This window comes from Volvox carteri (genome assembly GCF_000143455.1).
Source record: "Volvox carteri f. nagariensis unplaced genomic scaffold VOLCAscaffold_19, whole genome shotgun sequence".
Classification (NCBI taxonomy): Eukaryota; Viridiplantae; Chlorophyta; class Chlorophyceae; order Chlamydomonadales; family Volvocaceae; genus Volvox; species Volvox carteri.
Genome location: NW_003307562.1, coordinates 1,878,873 through 1,898,348, shown reverse-complemented (window position 1 = coordinate 1,898,348; position 19,476 = coordinate 1,878,873). Strand labels below are relative to the sequence as shown.

Below are 19,476 nucleotides of genomic sequence, written 5' to 3'. Positions count from 1 at the left end.
GTCCCCGTACGGGGTGTCGAACACTGGATGGCAGACAAGGAGTCGTCAGGAGGTGCCGTGTCCCCGAGTGTAATGGTTCATGAGAAAATAACGACTTACAGGGCAAAAAATGCAAAGCGTCACTTTCCACAGCGTTTAGCCAAGGACAGTGCCCCCGTAAAGGTTTTGCGGGGGTTACGGGGGCCCCTGTAAGGTTTTCGGCCGGTACAGGAGCCTGGTACGGGGGCCCCTCCGTAAGGAAAATTTGGGAGGTACGGGGGAGCCCGCAAGTTTCAGGAAGGTCAGTGTCGAACCCTGGTGTGTGTGTGTGTGTGTGTGTGTCTGTGTGTGTGTCTGTGTGTGTGTGTGTGTGTCTGTCTGTGTGTGTGTAACATGTAACTCGTAACGCACCTGTGCATTGAACAGCACCAAGGTGGGTCCGGCACACACCGTTCTGAAGCCCGCAGCGAAGGCCTCGAACTGGCTCGCCACTGCCCCCCCCAGGTACCAGCTCGCCAGCAAGGCCACGTACTCGGCACGGTTGGTCTCCGTCACCGCAATCACCTCCCCTCCTGGGCCGGCGGGGAGGGGGGAAGAAGATGCGGGCGGGTAGGGTGGCGAGGCGGGTGATAGAGAACGCAAGCGAGTAGAGCCCTCGCGTACACACGTACACAAACACATGCGTATACAGATAGCGTCACACGCGTATCGGCAAGATCGCCAACGTTCTGGGTACCTGCCTACCTGCCTCTGCCAGCTGACATGGCGGCAACCAACTAACCAACCAACTACCGGTACACCCACCTGGTTTCAACGGCACCGTCTCCTTGTGACCGAAACGGTCAACGTCCACGGAGAAGGTCAAACCGAATACCTCCGATACGGGCTCGGGACCGTTGTACTGCATATGTACGGCAACGGTACGGATAAAGGCCAACAGAGTGTTCACTCCCGTGTGCAACAAAACACAGCTCAGCAGGGGCGAGGCCGGGCCATGTGCAGCAGTACACCTTCACGTGGAGGGATCCTGTAGCCTTTCCATCACCAAACAAAACCCACCACCGCACGCACCCAAGGGCTCCCTAGCCGCCCATCCTCCAGCTCTTACCCGCGCTCTCCACAATCCGAAAAAACACACACGACCCAGCACCCGTACCCATCCAAAACCCTAAACCCCCATGCCTACACGCGCAGGGGCCCCCCACATACAATCCCCCCCTACCCCCTCCCACACATACATACATACATACACACATACAGTCAGACGCACCTCCAGAAGCTGCTTCAGCCCGCGGGCCAGCTCCGGCTGCCAGGTCTCCAGATCCCGCAACCCCGGCTCCCTGGCCCCCCTGAGTTTTTGATATAGCAGCAGGGGGGCGGGGAAGGCCAGCAGCACCCTGTTGTACACCGCCAAACCCAACACAAGGCCCAACAGGAAGTAGCTGTCGGGGGGCTCCAGGGAAGCCGGATTGAACCTGCGGGGGAAACACACACAAACACACACGTAAGCGGGGGTGTTTTCTTGGGCTTCAGTCCAGGCTCAAGTTCTCAACTGGTTCAGTCATCAAGTCCTGTCACGTGGCCTCGGTTGCCACTGCGCCGCTGTCGCCTCCTTCTCGCGCCCTTCTCGCGCCCTTCTTGGTCCTCCCAAACACATTTATAGTCGTTCAAAACACGTTTTGTATGTACTTTTTTGTGTGTACGTCCTTAAATTGCATGTATGCCCGTGCATGTGACTGTTTCCTCCCCTTCCTCCCCTTCTCCCCTTCCTCCCCTTCCTCCCGGCTATCACAAATCGCTCACCGGCTGTTCCACCCCCTGTGTGTGTCCGTACCTCACGTACCCACTCACGCCACGACCAACTCTGCGAGTGGGTGCCCTCCCGCACACACCACACAACAGCGCATATAACGTGCCGCCAGGCATACACAGACACATGGGCACAGGCACGCACAGACGCACCAGTATGTACGGCTTGTCTCGTCGTACAGCATCATGCCGTAATCCGGGCGGAGCAGCCGCTCCATCAGCAGCGCAAAGAACTCTTTCTTGACACCCCCTGCGTCTATACCTTCCTCACCGATGAAGTGCACCCTGCGCGTGGGCACATACATGAACAAACAGACATGAACAAATCGACAAATAGACAAATCGACAAACAAACAAATCGACAAATCGACAAACAAACAAATCGACAAATCGACAAATCGACAAATAGACAAACAAACAAATCGACAAATCGACAAATAGACAAATCGACAAATCGACAAACAGACAAATAGACATACATCATACACGCACGCACGCACGCACACAGACACGCACCTCAGGGGTTTGAGCAGGTCGCTCTTGACCTGTCTGCCGAGCTCCTCCAGCGCGTCCTCCACAAGGTGTGTCCGCCGTACTCGTACAATACACATGTCGCTGTGCACGCCGGGCATGGCGCACTCCGAGGGGCGGGGAAGCTGACCCCGTTCCGAACGTGTGTGTGTACGTACGTGTATGTACGTACGTGGGTGTGCGTGTGGCGTGGGGAAACGTCGGAGGCCCCGGCCAGATGCGGTGGGGGGGGGGGAGAAATGTAGGGGTGTGGGGAGAAAGGGGTGAGGGAGCAGGGGAGTAGGGGAGTAGGGACAACGAAAGCAAGAAGAGGAAAGGAAAAAAAGTGGGTAAAAGGAAAGGGGCACCGTGACCCCGATGCTCCCCACGAGGCATGCAGGGGTGGTGGGGAGCGGGACGTGAAAATGGGGGGGTGCGGGGGTGTTTGAAATTTCTTCTGACTCCTCAACTCAGTCTAGTTTTAGTTCTTATAATGCCAATTGGTGTTCTGGCCGTATTCGCTTTCCGCCACTTTCCGCCTAAAGTGGATATCGGGTAGTGCTAGTGGTAGGAAACCGGTCCGAGAGGTCCTCCTTCCCTACCTTACCCTACCCTTCCCTACCCTACCTTATTACCCTACCCTACCCTACCTTATTACCCTACCCTACCCCACCCTACCTTATTACCCTACCCTACCCTACCCTACCTTATTACCCTACCCTACCCTACCTTATTACCCTACCCTACCCTACCTTATTACCCTACCCTACCTCATTACCCTACCTTATTACCCTACCTTATTACCCTACCTTATTACCCTACCTTATTACCCTACCCTACCCTACCCTACCCTACCCTACCCTACCCTACCCTACCCTACCCTACCCTACCCTACCCTACCCTACCCTACCCTACCCTACCCTACCCTACCCTACCCTACCCTACCCTACCCTACCTTATTACCCTACCCTACCCTACCCTACCTCCAGGCCCGCCCGCTTGTCGTGTTGATCCCTGTCCCTCGCGTCGTCGGTTCCGCCGCTGCTACAGCCGCCGCTGCGACCGCTATTACTTGTGCTGCTCACAAGCCGCCGTCGCAGTAGCGAGAACAGGCTACGAAGAGACCCGCTGAAAATGTTACTGCCAGTACCGATGCAGCTATTGCTACTGCTACTGCTACTGCCGCCATGGCTGGCGCCGGTACCGGTCGACGACGACGACAACGACGACGCAGCAGCAGCAGCAACGCCGCCACCGCCGCTGCGTCGAGGGCTGCTACTGCTACTGCTACTGCTACTACTGCTACGACTACACGTGGCACAGCTGTTTGCTGCCTGCTTTTGCAGCACCAGGCCTTCCGCTGCCCGCCGTTGTGCCGCAGCGCACCTGCCGCCGTACAGCTGTACCACCATGCGCGCGTGCGCCACACTCTGCAAGAACGCATGTGAACTCGCACATGGACGATATGTGGGACAGACAGACAGACAGACAGACTGGCAAGCACGCAAACAAGACACAGACAAGCATACAAATAGAAAGACAGGAAAACAGACAGACGGACAAACAGACAGACGTGCACACAGGCGTGCAAGCAGGCAAACCTGCCTCAGCTCCCATTGCTCCCCCTCCCCCCTCCACACGCACCTGCTCCATTCTGAACCTGGCTTCCAGGTGCAGCAGGTGCGACTTGGCTCGCGCATCCAGCAGGAAGGGGTAGCTGCAGAAGGAGAAGGGCGCCTCTCGGAGGGGCGGGTCGGGGCAGCCGGAGGAGATGAGCTCCTGGGGTGGGCGGGGCAGATGGGGGGTTGGGCGGGTTGCGGAGAGCCGGGTGGGGGGAAGGGGGAAGAGGGGGGGAGTGCAGTGCGGGAAGGGAGGGGAAGGGAGGGGAGGGGAAGGGAGTTACCCCTAGAGGGCGACTGGGGTGCTGGGGTGCTGGTGCTGGCGCACGGACCAGCTCAGGTGGGGTCAGGTCAGAGGGGCTGTGAGGGGGTTTCCAGACCAGTGTGTTGGGGTGGGTGGTAGGTGATGGTGGTGGGTATTAGGTAGGTGGATGGCGGAAATGTGAAAAAGACAGCGGGGAAGGGGGAGGAGATTATTCGGAAGCGGCCTCCTACAACCTTCCGCCATCGCGGTAGTCCCCCCCACCCATCGAACCATCATTTAGTGACGCCTGTCAAACATCCCCACCTTCCCACACAGACGCACCTCCACATACTGACACACATACTGACACACGCACAGACATACACACACATGCACTGGCACACCCCCTCTGACACACTGACACACACTGACACACAGACAAACCTCACACAACCTTCCCGACTCCCCCCCCAAACCCCACCCTCTCCCCAGGCCCCCTGCCATTCCCCACCTGCGCCTGCCGCCACGCCGAGTAGTGGTCCTGCACGTCCAGCTTCTCCGAAATGAGGGCGTTGTAAAACGCCTCGGGCGGCAGCGACTGGCTCAGACTGGCCGCCTCCTCCACCAGGGCCAACACCTTGATCACATTCATGAGGACAACCTGGAGGGAGTACGTCAGTATGTCGGTATGTGCATGTGTATGTATTTTGGGACGAGGTGTGGGGGAGAGGATAGCGGCAAGGACAAACACGAACCCAATGAGAGGGGAAGAGGGGGGGAGGGTTGAGAGGGCGGAAAGGCAAGGGAGTGAGGATGGGGAAGCGTTGGCGAGGTAGAGCAGCTTAAAGAGATGTGTGGCTTTGAAAAGGGGGATTCGTAGGCAGGCATATACCCTTCCCTCCACACACACATACAAAAAACCCACCCACCCCCCTCCCTTTCCCCCCTCCCTCCTCACCGTCAGCTTTTTAGTGGCCCCCAGCTCCCTGGTCAGGAAGTCCTGCAGGGGGCCCACCACTCGGGCCTCTAGCAGGGGGCCTAGAGAAAAAGGGTGGGGGGAGATGTTGGGAGGAGGGGGAGGGACTGGAGAGGGGGGATTCCGTGCGGGGTAGTTGGGACTATGAAAATGTGTGCGTCCTTGCTGATCTCCGTCCCTTACCCTTACCTGGCCCCCACCATCCTCCCCTCCCCTCCCCTCCCCTCTGTTCCCCAACCCACAAGCCACTAACTACCCACCAGGGTAATCTGACCACCAGTGCACCAGCCAGGTTCGAACCACGGCGGGAGCGGACGTCACTGTGGCGACCAGGCGGGGAAGCAGCTGGCGGGCGATACGCGGCTCGGACAGAAGCGGGTGCTGCAGAGCCGCCAGGATAACCTGCATTGTGTTATGTGTGTAAGTATGTATGTTGTTGTGTGGGGGTGGTGGGGGGGGAAAGAGGATAGTAGCGGGGACACAACCACAGGCACAGAACACTGATGCCTAAGGGTGCAAAGGAGGGGCCCCCTCCTCTCCCCGCTCCCCCCCCTCTCCCCCCCCCCGCTCACCTGGGCCCTCTCCGGGGTCCCCAGCATCCGCACGTGTGCCGCCAGGTCCCCCACCAGAGCCCCCGCAGCGGCCTGGAGCTCCGAAACCACGGAATACCGATGAAGTTCACAAACAGTGCAGGAAATATCTCCACCCCTGCTGCTGCTGCTGCTACTCCTACCGCTACTACCAGTCCCACGACTATTGCCACCAATGCCGCCAGCCCTGTTGCCAGTACTGCAAGCACTACTGCTGCTGCTGCTGCCACCGCTGCCATGACCGTCAGCCCTCTCGCCCCCAGCGATGTCCCTGCTGCCGCTGGCGGACCTGCGGCCGGTGTGTGATACCCGTGAATGCGGTGAAGATGTACCTCCCGTACTTCCCCCCAAACCCCCATCCCATACCACACCAAACTTCCCCTTCCAAACAGCTCCCCTCCCTCCCCCGCCCTCATGCAAGGGTACCCCCCTCGTGTCCGCGGCCCCGACCTGACGTAACCTAACCAGCATTCCCCCTCCAAAACCCGCATCACCTGGGGGGGTCGCTAAAGAGCTGCCGTACGCTCTCCAGCACTTCCTCCAGCAGCGGCCCGTCCAGACCCATTCCGCTGCGGCGACCGAATGCGGCGCTGACGGCTGCGGGGCTGCTCAACACCGTCCGTACACCTGGGGGGAGGGGTTTGCGGTGGCTGGGTGGGTGGGTGGGAAGCAGGGAGGGAGGGAAGGAGGGAGGGAGGGAAGGCGGGAAGAAGGGACCACAATACACCACACAAACCACAAATCACAAACCGAATCAGACTTCTCCCCACCACCCTCCCTCCCGTCACGCATCCCACCCCACCCACCCAGCTACACACCTCCCTCCCGGCACAGCCTACCCGCCTACCCGCCTACCCACCACCACCACCACCACCTGTGGCGACGTCCTTGAGGCTGGCTGACAGCCGCGCCAAGTCGCGGCCACCTCCCCCTCCTCCTCCTCCTCCCCCGTCTGATAGTCCCGCCCGGGTGCGGGCTAGTGCCGCCCGCCTCACCGCGCCCCGCAGCTTGTCGAGCAGACGAGGGCCACCTGGCGGGTGGAGAACCTGCCACCCGCAGGTGGTTGGCGCAGGTGGACAGAGGGACATGGACAACATGATGTTGGTGGTGGTGGTGGTGGCGGCGACGGTGATGCAAGTAATGTTACCCGTGTGTGTGTGTATATATGGGGGGAAAGACGAACCACGAACGAGTGAAGCTGCTGCCAGGGCAAGAGTGTACCAGACGTAGAACTGACCAAAAGGCGTTCTTACAGGAAGTGGCCTCGGGATGACATAGTGAAGAAGATGTCGGAAAACTACCTACCTAGCCGCCAAGACTAAAATAAGCGCAGAAGTGTATGGGGGGGAGCATCTGGGGGCTGGGTTGTTGGTGGGGTTGGGAGTTTAGCTAGCCAACGAACCACTTCAACCGACGTCTACCTGGGGGAGTTCACGCGGGCTGCACATGAGCATGGCGCTGCTGGCGCCACGCGCGACGACGTCGAAGACAGCGGCGGGGGCACCGGCGGCGGCTGCTGGGGGCTCCCCCAACTTGCCGCACCTGCCGCCGCCGCCACCTCCCCGTCCTGACACCAGTTTCAGCCGCCGCGGTACCAGGGAGCGCACCACACGACTGCCGTCGCTGACGTCATCACCGGCGGCGCCGCCGCCTCCAAATTCCATCGTACCGCACCAGTACACTGTCCCATCCTGCGCTAGAAACAAGGTGTGCTGTGTGCCGCACGCAACCCGCTGAATCACTGGCGGCGGCGGAGCAGGAGCCGCCGCCTTAGCCGCCGTCACTACTGCCGGCCCGGCATTGGCTCCGCCACCGCCACCGCTGCTGCTGCTGCCGTCACCGAGTCGGGACCGCAGGTAATGCCGCGCAGTAGGTAAATCAGCCGCCGCAGTCGCTGCAGTCACCGAATCGGCCGCTGCGCTGCACGGCGGGGATCCTGCTGTCGCTGCTGCTGCTGCTGGTGGCGGTGGTGAAGAGAAAGCTTCCAGCCTGCACGGCAAGTCCCGGGGCTCCTGGTGGCCTAGTCCCAGTGCGCCCCAGCTGCCATCACCCCACGCAAAGACGCCGGAGTCGGTGACTGCAACCGTGTGACGCGCGCCGGCGGCCAGGAAGCGCACATCCTGACGCGGTGTTTGCGACACGAGCGACATCCGTTGTGTATTTGACGTTGTGGGGAGGGGAAGGGGAAGGAGCTACATGTTACAGGCCGGTACGGTCAGTACGGCAACACGTAATGAATAAATTTCCAATTAATACACGAGCAAAGAGCGGAAAAGGGGGCGGGGGAAGAAATTGGAGGATGTTGGAGCTGGACAGCACGATAGACAGCATCAACATAATCCGTCACTCTTCATGCACCTCCACCTCCATCTTCACTCCACTCGTGCGGGGTAGCCCCCCCCAGCGCCCCACACTTAGGGAATACATTACGGCGACCCTAGCATTTTTGTTACTTAGGTCGGAATAAATTGAAACCCCCTAAATGAAAAAAAAATCACTGCTCGTGCCCTCGAGACTTCCCCTCGAGACCTCACCTTCAGCGGTACACGGCGCGGCTCCAGAACCACCAGACCCTCCAACTTATCATCGACACCCCCTCGCCTGCTGTCGCCACATCCCCCCCCTCCCTCCTCCTCCTCCTCCTTTACCGCCTTCTCCGTCCCCTCCAACTCCTCCCCCTTCAGAAACCTAACCACCCCCTGGAGCTCCGGACTGCTGATGATGCCCACTGAGGCAACACGACTGCCGCCCTCCACAGAGCCCTCACCACCGCCGAGGCGGCGGCGTTGACATTCCAGCCGGCTGGCGGCGGCGTGTACCGCCGTGCCGCCGCATTGGCGCGGCGCGGCAGCGCCCGGATTTAGCGTGCTGGCGGCGGCGGCGGCGGCTGCTGTGGCCTCGTTGTGGCCGTCCTCACAGTCCGGAGGTTCCTCCAGGACGGCGGAACGGTCCGCGGCGAAGAGCCATTCCGTGGCGACTGAGGGCCGCGGGGTGTGTGTGGTTGTTTGTGTGTGTGCCGTGTCCATGTGTGTTCGTGTATGTTTACGAAAGAGGAGAGGGGCCCCGGGACAAGGGGGAGAGGAGGTTTATAGGCCGGGGGGGTCAGCAGCAGCTTGTGTCAAGTCAACCTCAGGATTAGGATGAGCAGCGGCTTGGTTCGTTGGTTCGTTGTTTCGCACCAAGCCGGTGAGGGCATGATGCGGTCTGGGAGGCTGGGACGAGTGGGGGAAGGGGGCCCTTTTGTGTCGGACGTCGTTAAGGGGCGCAATGGCATTCGTTGGTCTTTTCATGAATGACGTACGCGATGACGTACGCAAGCTGAAACCCAATGCACCGCCTCATGTGCACACAGCACGAAAGGAGATCCGCACAAGAGAATGAATGGCCAAATTGGATTGCACCGTCTCGGGCTGATTGCGGTAGCTGTACCTCATGATGGGGGGGGTAGGGAGAGAGAAGGGGGGTAGAGACAAGGGGGGTAGGGGGAGAGAGGGAGAGACACAGCACGCAGCGGTCCCACCCACCTTCCACGCCAGAGTTCCCCGTCTCCTCCAGCGCAATCTGTCCCGGGGAGGGGGGAAGACGAACCACAAACGAGTGTAGCTGCTGCCAGGGCAAGAGTGTACCAGGGGGGCGAGGGGGGAAGAGCCAGCAGATCACCCAGCACCCGCCGCAGCCACACAGACCCGAGCACCGTTGGAAAGGCGAGGGGGCCTGGGGGAAAGCAGGGCTGACTAAGGGTTTGTTTGACAAGCCAAGCGGGCCACACGGGGCGGAGTAGCTCTAGAGAGAAAGAAACGGCGCCCCAGACAAAGATAGGAGGAACTGAAAGAAACGGCCGGGAGGAGAAATGGCCCAAGATGTCTTCACCTACCTTCCAGCCGCTGTCTACCGGGAGCTAAGCTATAGCTGCCCGCCTATAGCTCCCCAGCGCAAGGACGCGGGGATGACCCCACTCCGCGCCGACCTGCCCGTCCATACCCTACCGGCCCGGCTGCAGCACCGCTGCCGCTGGTTCATTCAGTCACGCATGTCCCGCACCCCACATAATGCAAACACACACACACATATACACCCCTACCATCGTCGCGGGTCAGATCATAAACACACATAAACACACTACACTACCTGGGCATGCCGCTGCGGGATGCCCATCTCCGTCATTGCCAGCAGCCACCGGGGGTTGATGGCCCCAGCGCCGGCATTGCGCCTGAGGAGGAGGAGAGAGGCAAAGGAAAGCGCGAGGCAAAGGTTTAAAACACACACCACGCCACGCCAAGCTGAAGCTGTAGGCTAAAGGCCAGCAACGCACTGTGTCGGTGTTATGGAAGTGATAGAACATGTGCGCCGCGACATCGTGGGGACGTATCCGCCAGAGGCGACCCCCACCCATACCCCCACACGCCGCACACCTCAACGAAGCTCGCACTGTTGACCCAGTTCTGCTGGGGCTGCCAGACGGGCTGGGGCTCTGGGACATGCGAGGTTGGGGAATCCTAGGAACCCGCAACCCAACCCGATGCCGCTCCTGTTGCCGGTGGTGGTGGTGCTGGTGCCCTTGAGGGAGCTCCTGCTGGTGGGCTGCTTGCGGAGCTCCGCCGATATGTCGCACTTGACTGCCGCTGCCCCGCTGACCCACATCGGGGCTGTCCGGCAGCTGCAGCAGCTGTTGCGCCGCCACACCGGGCTGCCCAGCTGGTCCACCCGCCGCACCGCGTACCGAGCAGCGCCCTGGCGGCCCGGGGCCGTCAGTCCAGGGTTCGGGTCCCGGGTCCACGGGTACCACCCGCCGCCGACCGCCAACGGGTCCCCGCTCGCATTCCCCCGGGCCCTCGGCGTCCCCCGGTCTCATTTCCCCCTGTGCCATCCCACATGGGCAACGCTCTTGCTGCTCCTGATGCTGCTTGTCCTGTGATGGCGGCGGCGGCGGCGGTGACGTCGTCCCCGTCGTCGCCTCCTGTGCTGCCTCTGGCTCTGGCAGTAGCCCCAGCTGCCCGTAGCTGTTGCAGCCCCATACGAAGGCGTGGCCGCTACTGGTGACGACGGCGGAGTGCGTGTGTCCTGCGGCGATCTGCACCACGGGCAGCGCCCACAGCGCTTCCACGGGCGTGGGTTCGTGTCTCATCTTGTGATCCCCCAGGCCCAGTTGCCCCCACGTGCCTTCACCCCACGACAGGACCTCACAGGCGGAGGTGAGCGCCAAGGAGTGCGAGCTGCCGGCGGCGACCTGAGAAACTGGGACGTTGATAAGGGCCGGGACAGCCACCGGCTGCACCACAAAACCGCCGGGAGGTGCGGTGGAATACCCCAGGCCGCACTGGCCGACGGCGTTGCAGCCCCAGGCAAAGACGCCGGAGGAGGTGATGGCAAGTGTGTGATTGCCACCGCAAGCCACCGCGCGGACCTGCACCTGAAGCTGTGTTATTAAACGGCCGGTAGCTGTTGCGGGGGAGTGAAGCGGGGGGATGAAGCGCACTAGCTGCGGCGAGGCATTCCGGGTGGCAGTGCCGGGAGATTGGGGTCTGTTGTGGTGACAAGTGGTGACTCGTTCAGAGGTGGGGGTTTTGTGGCCGCACTGTCCGCGGGTGTTGCGGCCCCAGGTGAGGAGCTCGCCGCGAACAGTGATGGCGGCCACGTGGCCGTCGCCAAGGCTGACTGCGGCGAAGCGACCGGCGGGGGTGCCGCTGGCGGGGGCACCAGGGGTTGCAAGTGCAGGCATGTCCGTGCCAGGCGTGTGGATAGGGTTCGGGGCATGACCTGGAGGAAAGGGACCTGCAGTGTGATACGGCGGGAAAGGTGGCTTTGGATGGTTTGGATGATTTCTGAAGATCCTGGAGCCGTTGGGGCTCCGGAAAGTGCCGGGAGCACCCTGGCGCTCGGTGGGAATGAAGGGAGGGTCCAAGCCCTGGCTATACCATAGTTTGGCATTGTACAGCGATGAAAAGTAGAAGACTAGAGAGCATAGGTTGGGGCTTACCCCAAATGCAAAGGTTGTCTTGCATCCTGCTCACAAGCAGTGGAGGCACCGGTGACGCCGTCGCCCAGTTTAGGGTCGGTTCCAAGGCATCGCCAAGTCTCTGCGCGAAACGCAAGGTTTTAAGGCAGCAGGTGATATGATAACTGGGATGGAAAAGTTGCGGTGTGCCGTGATGCGAGTAGCCGGCGTGTTTGGTTTTTGAGCTTGGCTGGACCAAGACCGCACCTCTTGGCAAGCCGTCCGCACGCGGCCGTTAAAACGAGGCGGGTCTGAACCAAGCTTGGACAGCCCTGAGCGCCCAGCTGTTGCCTCATGAAGCATTAAAGCTTCCGCCGCACGATTATGAGGAGCTGCCATATCACTTAGTCTGACTCAAATACAGGTCTAGTACTACTCCTAAGTGGCTATGGAAGTCATCGCATAGATAAAAACAGGAAGCAGTTGCACTTGCAGTGCATGGGAACACGTCGACGTCTGCCGTGTACAAAACGTAAACTCGTGACAGCTGGGTGCCTACGGATCACACGTCTTGTGCTCACACATTGCACAAATAGAACAAACACTACCTAGAAAGTGGTGTTATCATCCGTGCCTTAACCGATTGGGCTGTTGAGAATGGTCTATAATGCCGTACCAGGTCATGTCCGTTAGTTCGTGCACGCCAGCTGCCCTTGAAGTGGGTTGCCCCAACATGTCGTTTTGTTGTCTGCATTTTGATTTATTCCATATTATTACATAGCTAAAGGTGCAGTGCCTAACTTGTAGGTTTGCACTTTGCAAAACCGCTAGCAGGAGGTGACAAACCCCGGACGCAAAGATGTCTGACTATGCTGGCAAGGCAGAGGAATATCGGAAGCAGGCGGAAAAAAAGATGAAGAGCTTGCTAGGAGGATTCTTCGGCAACAAGTTCGAGGACGCAGCGGAGCTGCTCGAGAAAGCTGCCAACAATTATAAGCTCGCCAAGATGTGGAATGAATGCGCAGACACGTATGAGAAGCTTGCAGGCTGCTACTTAAAAATGGACAGTAAGCACGAGGCTGCGACTGCTTTTGTTGAGGCAGCTAAGGCGTGCGGGAAGCAGGACCAGGCTCGGTCACAAGGTTTGCTTCGACAAGCCGTCAACCTTTACACTGACATGGGAAGGCTGAATATGGCCGCTCGGCAACTGAAGGAGATCGCAGAGCAAATGGAGAAGGCCGGGCAGAAGGAGGAAGCTATCCAGTACTATACACAAGCGGCTGATTTGTTCGAGATGGAGAACTCAGCGTCAGAAGCGACAAAGTGCAAGCTCAAGATAGCTGAATTCTCCGCGGAGATGGGACGGTACTCAAAGGCCATGGAGATATTCGAGGATGCAGCCCGCCGCGCAGTCGAAAACAATCTTCTGAAGTACAGCGCGCGGGGGTACCTGCTGCAGGCCGGCATTTGCGCGTTGTGTTACCTCAAGCCGGTTGATATCGAGAAGAAGCTGGACAAGTACCGCGGCATAGACCTTCAGTTTGACGGGTCCCGGGAGGCTACGCTGCTTGATGGCCTGGTTGAGGCTCGGCGGGAGCTAGACGAGTCCAAGTTCGCAACATTGCTTGCGGAGTACGACGCTCTCACGCGGCTTGACCCGTGGAAGGTGAAGATTCTTCGTCAGGCCAAGAAGAAGATTGAGGAAATGCAGCTCGGGGTGGGAGGAGGAGACGGGGGTGAGGAGGAGGAAGAGGAAGAGGTAGACCTGTTGTAAGGGTTTGGGTGTCCAGACAAGCATTGCAGCTTTGCAAGTGCGATGAAACCCATGGGGACCTAGCTTCCGTGGTTTCGTAGCTTAGGGCGGCGCGATTGACGGGGAGCGCTACCGGACAAGCGCTAGCTGCAAGCGTGTAGCTTCCGTCCCGGGTCTTAGCGGGTAGCTTGACGTGGAATGTCTTGACTTCATGTACAGATTGATTAACTCTTGACTGCATGATGATTGTTGGAGTTGTGGTGTGTGCACAGCGACGCAAACTGCATGAACTGATTGCGAGGAGTTTCATGGGGCCAGGGACCGAGCAGTATTCCCCATGCCCATTGTGTTGACAACACAGCTCAGCATACGGTGTTTGGGGCCATGGTAAATTGTTTAGATGTCCGGAATTGCTGCGTTTGTGTTTCTGATTTAATACTTTTCTGGTCTAGTGTGTCTTGCATTTGTGTGGGACACTCTTGGTTGTGGGGAGAATGCTTAAAACCGGTTCGGAAGGCACTAACCTAGGAATTTAGGGGTGCTCTCTTGTGCTGGCGAGCAAGGGGGTTGCGAGCTTGATAGGAGTAATCCTATCTTCAAGCGTCTTGCGTATCTAAACTCAAAATTCGTGCGGGGCCTCTGCATTGCTTGTTATTAGAGCTTGGAGAGGAAGGATACAGGCAATCGAGGCTCGCTGAACGTGTCTGTGGACTTCTATGTACCAGCTAAGCTCCTTGCCCTCATCTCCCAATCGCTAGAGAGAGCACTAAAGGCGTTTGCAGGTCATGTTGCTGTGCCAGGTAGTGGGTTCTTCTGAGGATGACCTGCGTGCTCCTGAGCGAAGGATGCAGGACGTGCTCAGCCTGTTGTCCGGAATGAAAAGCTGAATTCCAGTTTTCATTCCTTCCTCCTTGTGCAATGGTCGATTCGAAGAGGGGATCTTGTAAATGTTCTCGTTGCTACACCCATATGGCGTGCTTCTACGGCCCGTCGCCCTCTTAAGCAACTATCTGCGTTGTCGCGGGGTTTTCCTTGGCTGCATGAGGCTAGGTGGGGTTGGAGGGGCCGGCTCAGGGCTCTTCATCCGTCGATCTGGCAGTTCTGGAAAAAAAACTGGTGGGCGGACATGGCGCGGGTGCTCGAATTTTCTTCCGGCCTTCGCATAGCACAGTGGCACGCATTATTTTAAAGTCGTCCAAAACTTCCGTTTACTTCACTCCGAAATTGTGCTATTGGGATAGAAGACGCGTGAGCCTCAGCATCAACATCATACCGCCAACGCCTCTTTCTCGCTCTCGCTCTCGGGACGCCGTGCGCCACAGTGTGCATATGCCCTGACCGCGCCTGGTCGGATCCAACCAGCAGCCGCTCGTGTCTAGCCGTGCACCTCCTCCTGCTACGTCCCCCACGAGCTCTGGGACAACCTCCAATCCAGTGCGTCACAACGATGGGGAGGCGGCCAGGGTTCCCCACCTCGCTATTCGAACCTGCGGAAAAGGAATCGAAGCTCTTTCCCACCTAACTTGCCGGTGGGGACACGGACTTCATCCACGGCATCACTTACTTCCTTTCTCCATAACACACAGGCACACATGAACACACACACACACATACATACACACACACACACACAGAGGATACATGAACTACGGAGCTTACTTCCGTAGAGTAATACATTCGTGTGCCCCTCGCGCTCAATCATCGAAACACCAGATACACTCCGCTTTTATGGCATGGCGGTTGGACATCCAGGGCGGACCCCTCCGCTTCCATTTCCTTTCCACTTGCCTTCCTGGCAGGGCTTGTGTTTTAACCCTCCGAGGTTAGGCCTCTGACCTCTTACCATAACACACAGCCTTCATAAGATGGTCCCCATGCCGTCCCCCCCTATGCGGTCGTTCATTCATCCAAACGTCCTAATCCGTTCACTCAATAACGCGCTGAACCCCTTTCGCTCAACGGACCTGACAACCACACACGCCGCTGGGCTCCCTCTGCCGCAGCAGCCGTACAGCCGTACAGCCGCCAGGTCGCTGCTTCCAGGATAGCCCTTCCCCGCTCAAAACCCGCGACGAAGAGCTAAATCCCAACAGGCGAATAGATCCCAACAGGCGGATAGATCCCAACAGGCGGATAGATCCCAACAGGCGCAAAACTTGCAGCTCCACCGAAGGGGCTAAAAGGACGGCGGGTAGTTGAGCCTCGTCGTCCCCTGGCTGTCGCCATCCGCAACCCCACTGCGCACAAAGCTGTACTGCGCCCCGACACCCGGGGCGGGGCGGACCTGAACCTCCCTTGGTCGACCAGCCGCCTTGGATGCCGTACTTTCCACCAACACTGCGGGCTGTGCGTCTGTCTCTTTGTCAGTCGGTCAGTCAGTCAGTCAGCCAGTCAGTCAGTCAGTCAGCCAGTGTATGTGTAACCGATTTACAGGTCGTCCTCAAAGTCCAACTCAAACTCATTTGTCCCCCCGCCGACAGCCCCACCTTCCGCCGCCTCAGTCTCCGCGCCCGGGGCCCCGGACCCGCCGCCACCTCCCCCCCCGCCGCGGCCACCTGGGCCCACCTCCTCTCCAGCACCCTCCTCCAACATCGCATCCTCTGCCCCCGCCGGCCCTCTCCCCGACCCCAACAACCCACCGGGCCCCCGCCCCGGTCCGGCCCCCGCCCCCACACGCTCGCTCTTTACTACTGGCAAACCCCCCACACCCCCGGAACCCCAGCCCCCTGCCGCAGCAGCGGCTGCGGCCGCAGCGGCAGCCGCCTCTCGCCCCGCGCGTATCGTCAACGCTGCACCCCGCCCAGACGTCTCCGCTGGTTCCGGAGCCCGTGCGCTTGCTCCTCCATCTCCTCCTCCTCCTCCTGGCCCGGACGGTGGCCCCACACCAGCCGAAGGCAAAGCAGCTCCCCGACTCCCTGCCGATGAGCTGGGGTCAACCCCGTGGGGTAACACCACCCCAACGGGACCCCCTCCCGTCCCCGGCTCCGCCTTCACACCCATCCCCCCCGACGCCGCGGACGCCGCTGCCGCTGTCGCCTCTACCTTAACAGCGCCGTAATGTCCGGTGACCGCCCCTTCCGCCGCCGCCTCAGGCTTGACCGCTTTGGCTGCGGCGGCCGCTGCCGCCGCCTCTTGGGCCGTTTGTATTTGCAGCAGCCGCTGCAAGGTTTTGCGCATCTAGAAGGGGAGACGGGAACGACGAGGCGGGGTGGGGTGGGGTGGGGCGTACGTCCACGGCTCCATGCCCCAGCAGGGACACACATACATACGTATGCACACACACACCACCATCCCATGTGCCGTCCCATCGCCACTTCGCCAGCTCCTGCTCCCCCCTCTCTTCAGCTAACTCTCAGCCGTCAGGTCAGTAAAACAAACCACACTCACAAAACGATGCAACCATCCCACAAATACGAACCATATACCGATTCGCACTCGCCCGCGAGCACAGCCAGCCAGCCCGGCAGACGTACACATGCAGCTAGATATACATACAGACAATCCCAGCCGGCAGCCCCACCTGGTGCGTGATGAGCACGTTGGCGATGGGCGGCTGGTTGGGTGCGGGATGCAACACGTGGGTGGCTAGGCGAGCACCCGAGGCCAGCGGCAGTTGGCAGCCGGCCGGCATGAGGCCCATACGAGCCGCCTGGGTTCGAGCCCCCTCCGAGGCGGCATTTCCCAGCAGTGTCACTTCCAACACCGCCTCGGGCAGTTGCAGCAGGGGGGTGTAGGCGTCCGAGCGCATGTGGTCGGCACATAGGAGGAAGCCTCGCCACTGGTCGCGGTCGGTCCAGATCTGATCGCGTGCGTGTATGTCATGTATGTATGTATGTACATATGTACGTGCATGCATGTTGTATGCGTGCGTAGGAGCGAGGGGAAGGAGGGGTGTATTGTTCGCGGGTGTGTCCATACGAGGGTCATGGCAGGTATGAAATCAGAGCATTACTGGCAGAGCAAGGTGGATTAGGTGTAGGCAGCGCGCCAATAGCAGTAGCAGCAACAGCAACAGGAGCCTACCCACACGCACGCTCTCACTCGCATATGAATACTTGGGACTACGTTGATTAGGACTCGCAACCGCATTTATTAGATTTGTAATTTAAAACGGAATCGCGAAATCGCAAACGGACTCACAACCGCCGTTGCAACCGCCAACTGCTCCCACTCGTCTACCTGCTTCGCCACCAGGCGCTCCAGCAGTAGGGCCACATCCACCCGCAGTCGGGGGGCCGCCTTGAGTGCCTACGTGTGCGTGTGTGTGTGGGGGGGTGAGGTTGGGGTTAATGAGAGAGGGGGGAAGGGGAAGAAAGTTGGGGAAGTTATATAGTGGTGGCGATGGTGGTGGTGTAAAGTGTGAGAGAAGCTTCCGGGAGTACCCGCTGTGGAGTCGAGGGGAATGGCTGCGTTGGAGGTCAAGTGTGTGTGTGTGTGTGTGTTGTGTGTGTGTGTTGTGTGTGGGGGGGTGTTTTAAGAGGTGAACTACTGACGATTGAAGCAGATACCAGACATCCACATCCTCCCCCCTTTCCCCCCCCAAACACACTTTACATCATACTACAATTTCCGATACCCTTCCTCCTTTGCCGCCTTTCGTATTACACAACACCACTACGGCTTCCGTTCTTTTTCCTTGCTTTTACATGGCTTTCCTTTCATCTAGGCGGCTTGGTAGTCCTTCTGCGTTCCTCGCCTTCTGCTTTCTTTGGACTTTGGGCTTGCCAGCTAGTCAGTCATTCGTCTCGCAACCCCAGCTGGCTACGTCGCCGCCGAGACTACGCAGATGCCGTCACTGGTCACAGTAACATTTTCCTGTCAGCATTTATCTTCTCCTGGAATACCCGTCTTTGGTATCTGCTCCATTCGCCAGTGGTTCGCCTTACCCCCCACCCCACACCCCCCACCCCCCCACCCCCCCCACACACACACCCACAACGGAGCCAGCGGCACCCACCCACCCACCCACCCACCCACCCACCTGGATGACGGTTCTCATGAACATCCTGGGCAGGGGCACCAGTCCCTCCATCACCCGGATGGCGGATAACATCACCTGTACGGCAAGTACGACAACATGGGATGTGGCGATGGAGTGATGGGGTAGGAACGGCGCAGAACAGGACTGACCCCCCTTGGGGTTGGCCGCCGGAGCTGAGGGTTGAGAGGAACCCCAGTGCGGCGAGAAGGGGGGCCGCGGAGGAGGGCGGGAGAGCGAGAGCGAGCCACCCCGCTCCTCACCCCCCCAACAGCACCAGATTCCACCCCTCCACCCCTCCATCCCTACCCCAGTCCCCACTCCCCAGTGTTCCCCCCGGCCTACCGGTTGGGGAAAGATCTCCGGAGAGTGCAGCGCTAAGTCCACCGCCGCCATCAGCGACTGAGAAGGGGAGGGAAAGACGAACCACGAACGAGAAGGGGAGGGGGGGAGATGTATGTATATGTATGTATGTATGTATATACATGTATGTATGTATGTACGTATGTATGTATGTATGTATGGGGGAAAGATGGGTTTGATGGAGCGGGGAGGGGGGAGGGGGAATATGTGGGGTGAAAACCAGCACACCCCTTCGCCCTCCCCTCCCCGCACACACAACTCGCCTCCCCAGCTTACACGCACTCACCTTCAGCGACACTCCGTCCCGCATGGGATCCAGATCCCGATGCAGTACCAACAGCAGCTCCAGGGGGGGAAATAGGGGCTCCACTGGCGGGTGGGGGGAAGAGGGGGAAAACCCGCGAAAGAAAACTCATCGGAATTGGGGTCGAGTCGGGCGGGGGTGATGAAGTCAATACATTTATCAGGCAGCAGCGAACACTACACTTAATCACCTGCCAGCGCCAAAGGGCCATACCCCCTTTCCTCAACCCCGTATCCTTGATTAAATTGTAGTAATTCTTTCGTCCCCTAGACCACCCCACCCCACCCCACCCCACCCCACCCCACCCCACCCCACCCCACCCCACCCCACCCCACCCCACCCCACCCCACCCCACCCCACCCCACCCCACCCCACCCCACCCCACCCCACCCCACCCCACCCCACCCCACCCCACA

General features: G+C 59.6%; 4 protein-coding genes across 4 annotated transcripts in view; 1 reads left to right on the top strand and 3 right to left on the bottom strand.

Moving 5' to 3' along the window:
- The window catches only part of VOLCADRAFT_81197 (uncharacterized protein), a gene marked incomplete at its 3' end in the record, with an annotated part of 6,313 nt that extends 2,284 nt beyond the window's left edge, over nt 1-4,029 (bottom strand). Inside the window, exons 1-6 of the mRNA XM_002950545.1 lie at nt 3,937-4,029; nt 2,305-2,444; nt 1,942-2,073; nt 1,250-1,454; nt 784-880; nt 391-551 (exon numbers count right to left, since the gene is read on the bottom strand). Of these exons, the coding sequence (XP_002950591.1) occupies nt 391-551; nt 784-880; nt 1,250-1,454; nt 1,942-2,073; nt 2,305-2,444; nt 3,937-3,951 (750 nt within the window). The 5' untranslated portion in view covers nt 3,952-4,029. The remainder of the gene's footprint in view (nt 1-390; nt 552-783; nt 881-1,249; nt 1,455-1,941; nt 2,074-2,304; nt 2,445-3,936) is intronic.
- Nucleotides 4,030-10,699: 6,670 nt separating this feature from the next.
- Nucleotides 10,700-11,131, bottom strand: VOLCADRAFT_32970 (uncharacterized protein; the record flags this gene model as incomplete). Its single annotated transcript, XM_002950544.1, has 1 exon — nt 10,700-11,131. A coding segment is annotated over one exon (432 nt), but the record flags the coding sequence as incomplete, so codon positions are not given.
- Nucleotides 11,132-12,421: 1,290 nt separating this feature from the next.
- Nucleotides 12,422-14,376, top strand: snapA1 (uncharacterized protein). The gene has a single exon (XM_002950647.1). The coding sequence runs from the start codon at nt 12,522-12,524 to the stop codon at nt 13,434-13,436; it is 915 nt and encodes a 304-aa protein (XP_002950693.1). The 5' UTR covers nt 12,422-12,521; the 3' UTR covers nt 13,437-14,376.
- Nucleotides 14,377-15,072: 696 nt separating this feature from the next.
- The window catches only part of VOLCADRAFT_104818 (uncharacterized protein), a gene marked incomplete at its 5' end in the record, with an annotated part of 17,546 nt that continues 13,142 nt past the window's right edge, over nt 15,073-19,476 (bottom strand). Inside the window, 6 exons of the mRNA XM_002950543.1 lie at nt 15,073-16,592; nt 16,936-17,214; nt 17,556-17,663; nt 18,397-18,471; nt 18,739-18,795; nt 19,043-19,125. Of these exons, the coding sequence (XP_002950589.1) occupies nt 15,843-16,592; nt 16,936-17,214; nt 17,556-17,663; nt 18,397-18,471; nt 18,739-18,795; nt 19,043-19,125 (1,352 nt within the window). The 3' untranslated portion in view covers nt 15,073-15,842. The remainder of the gene's footprint in view (nt 16,593-16,935; nt 17,215-17,555; nt 17,664-18,396; nt 18,472-18,738; nt 18,796-19,042; nt 19,126-19,476) is intronic.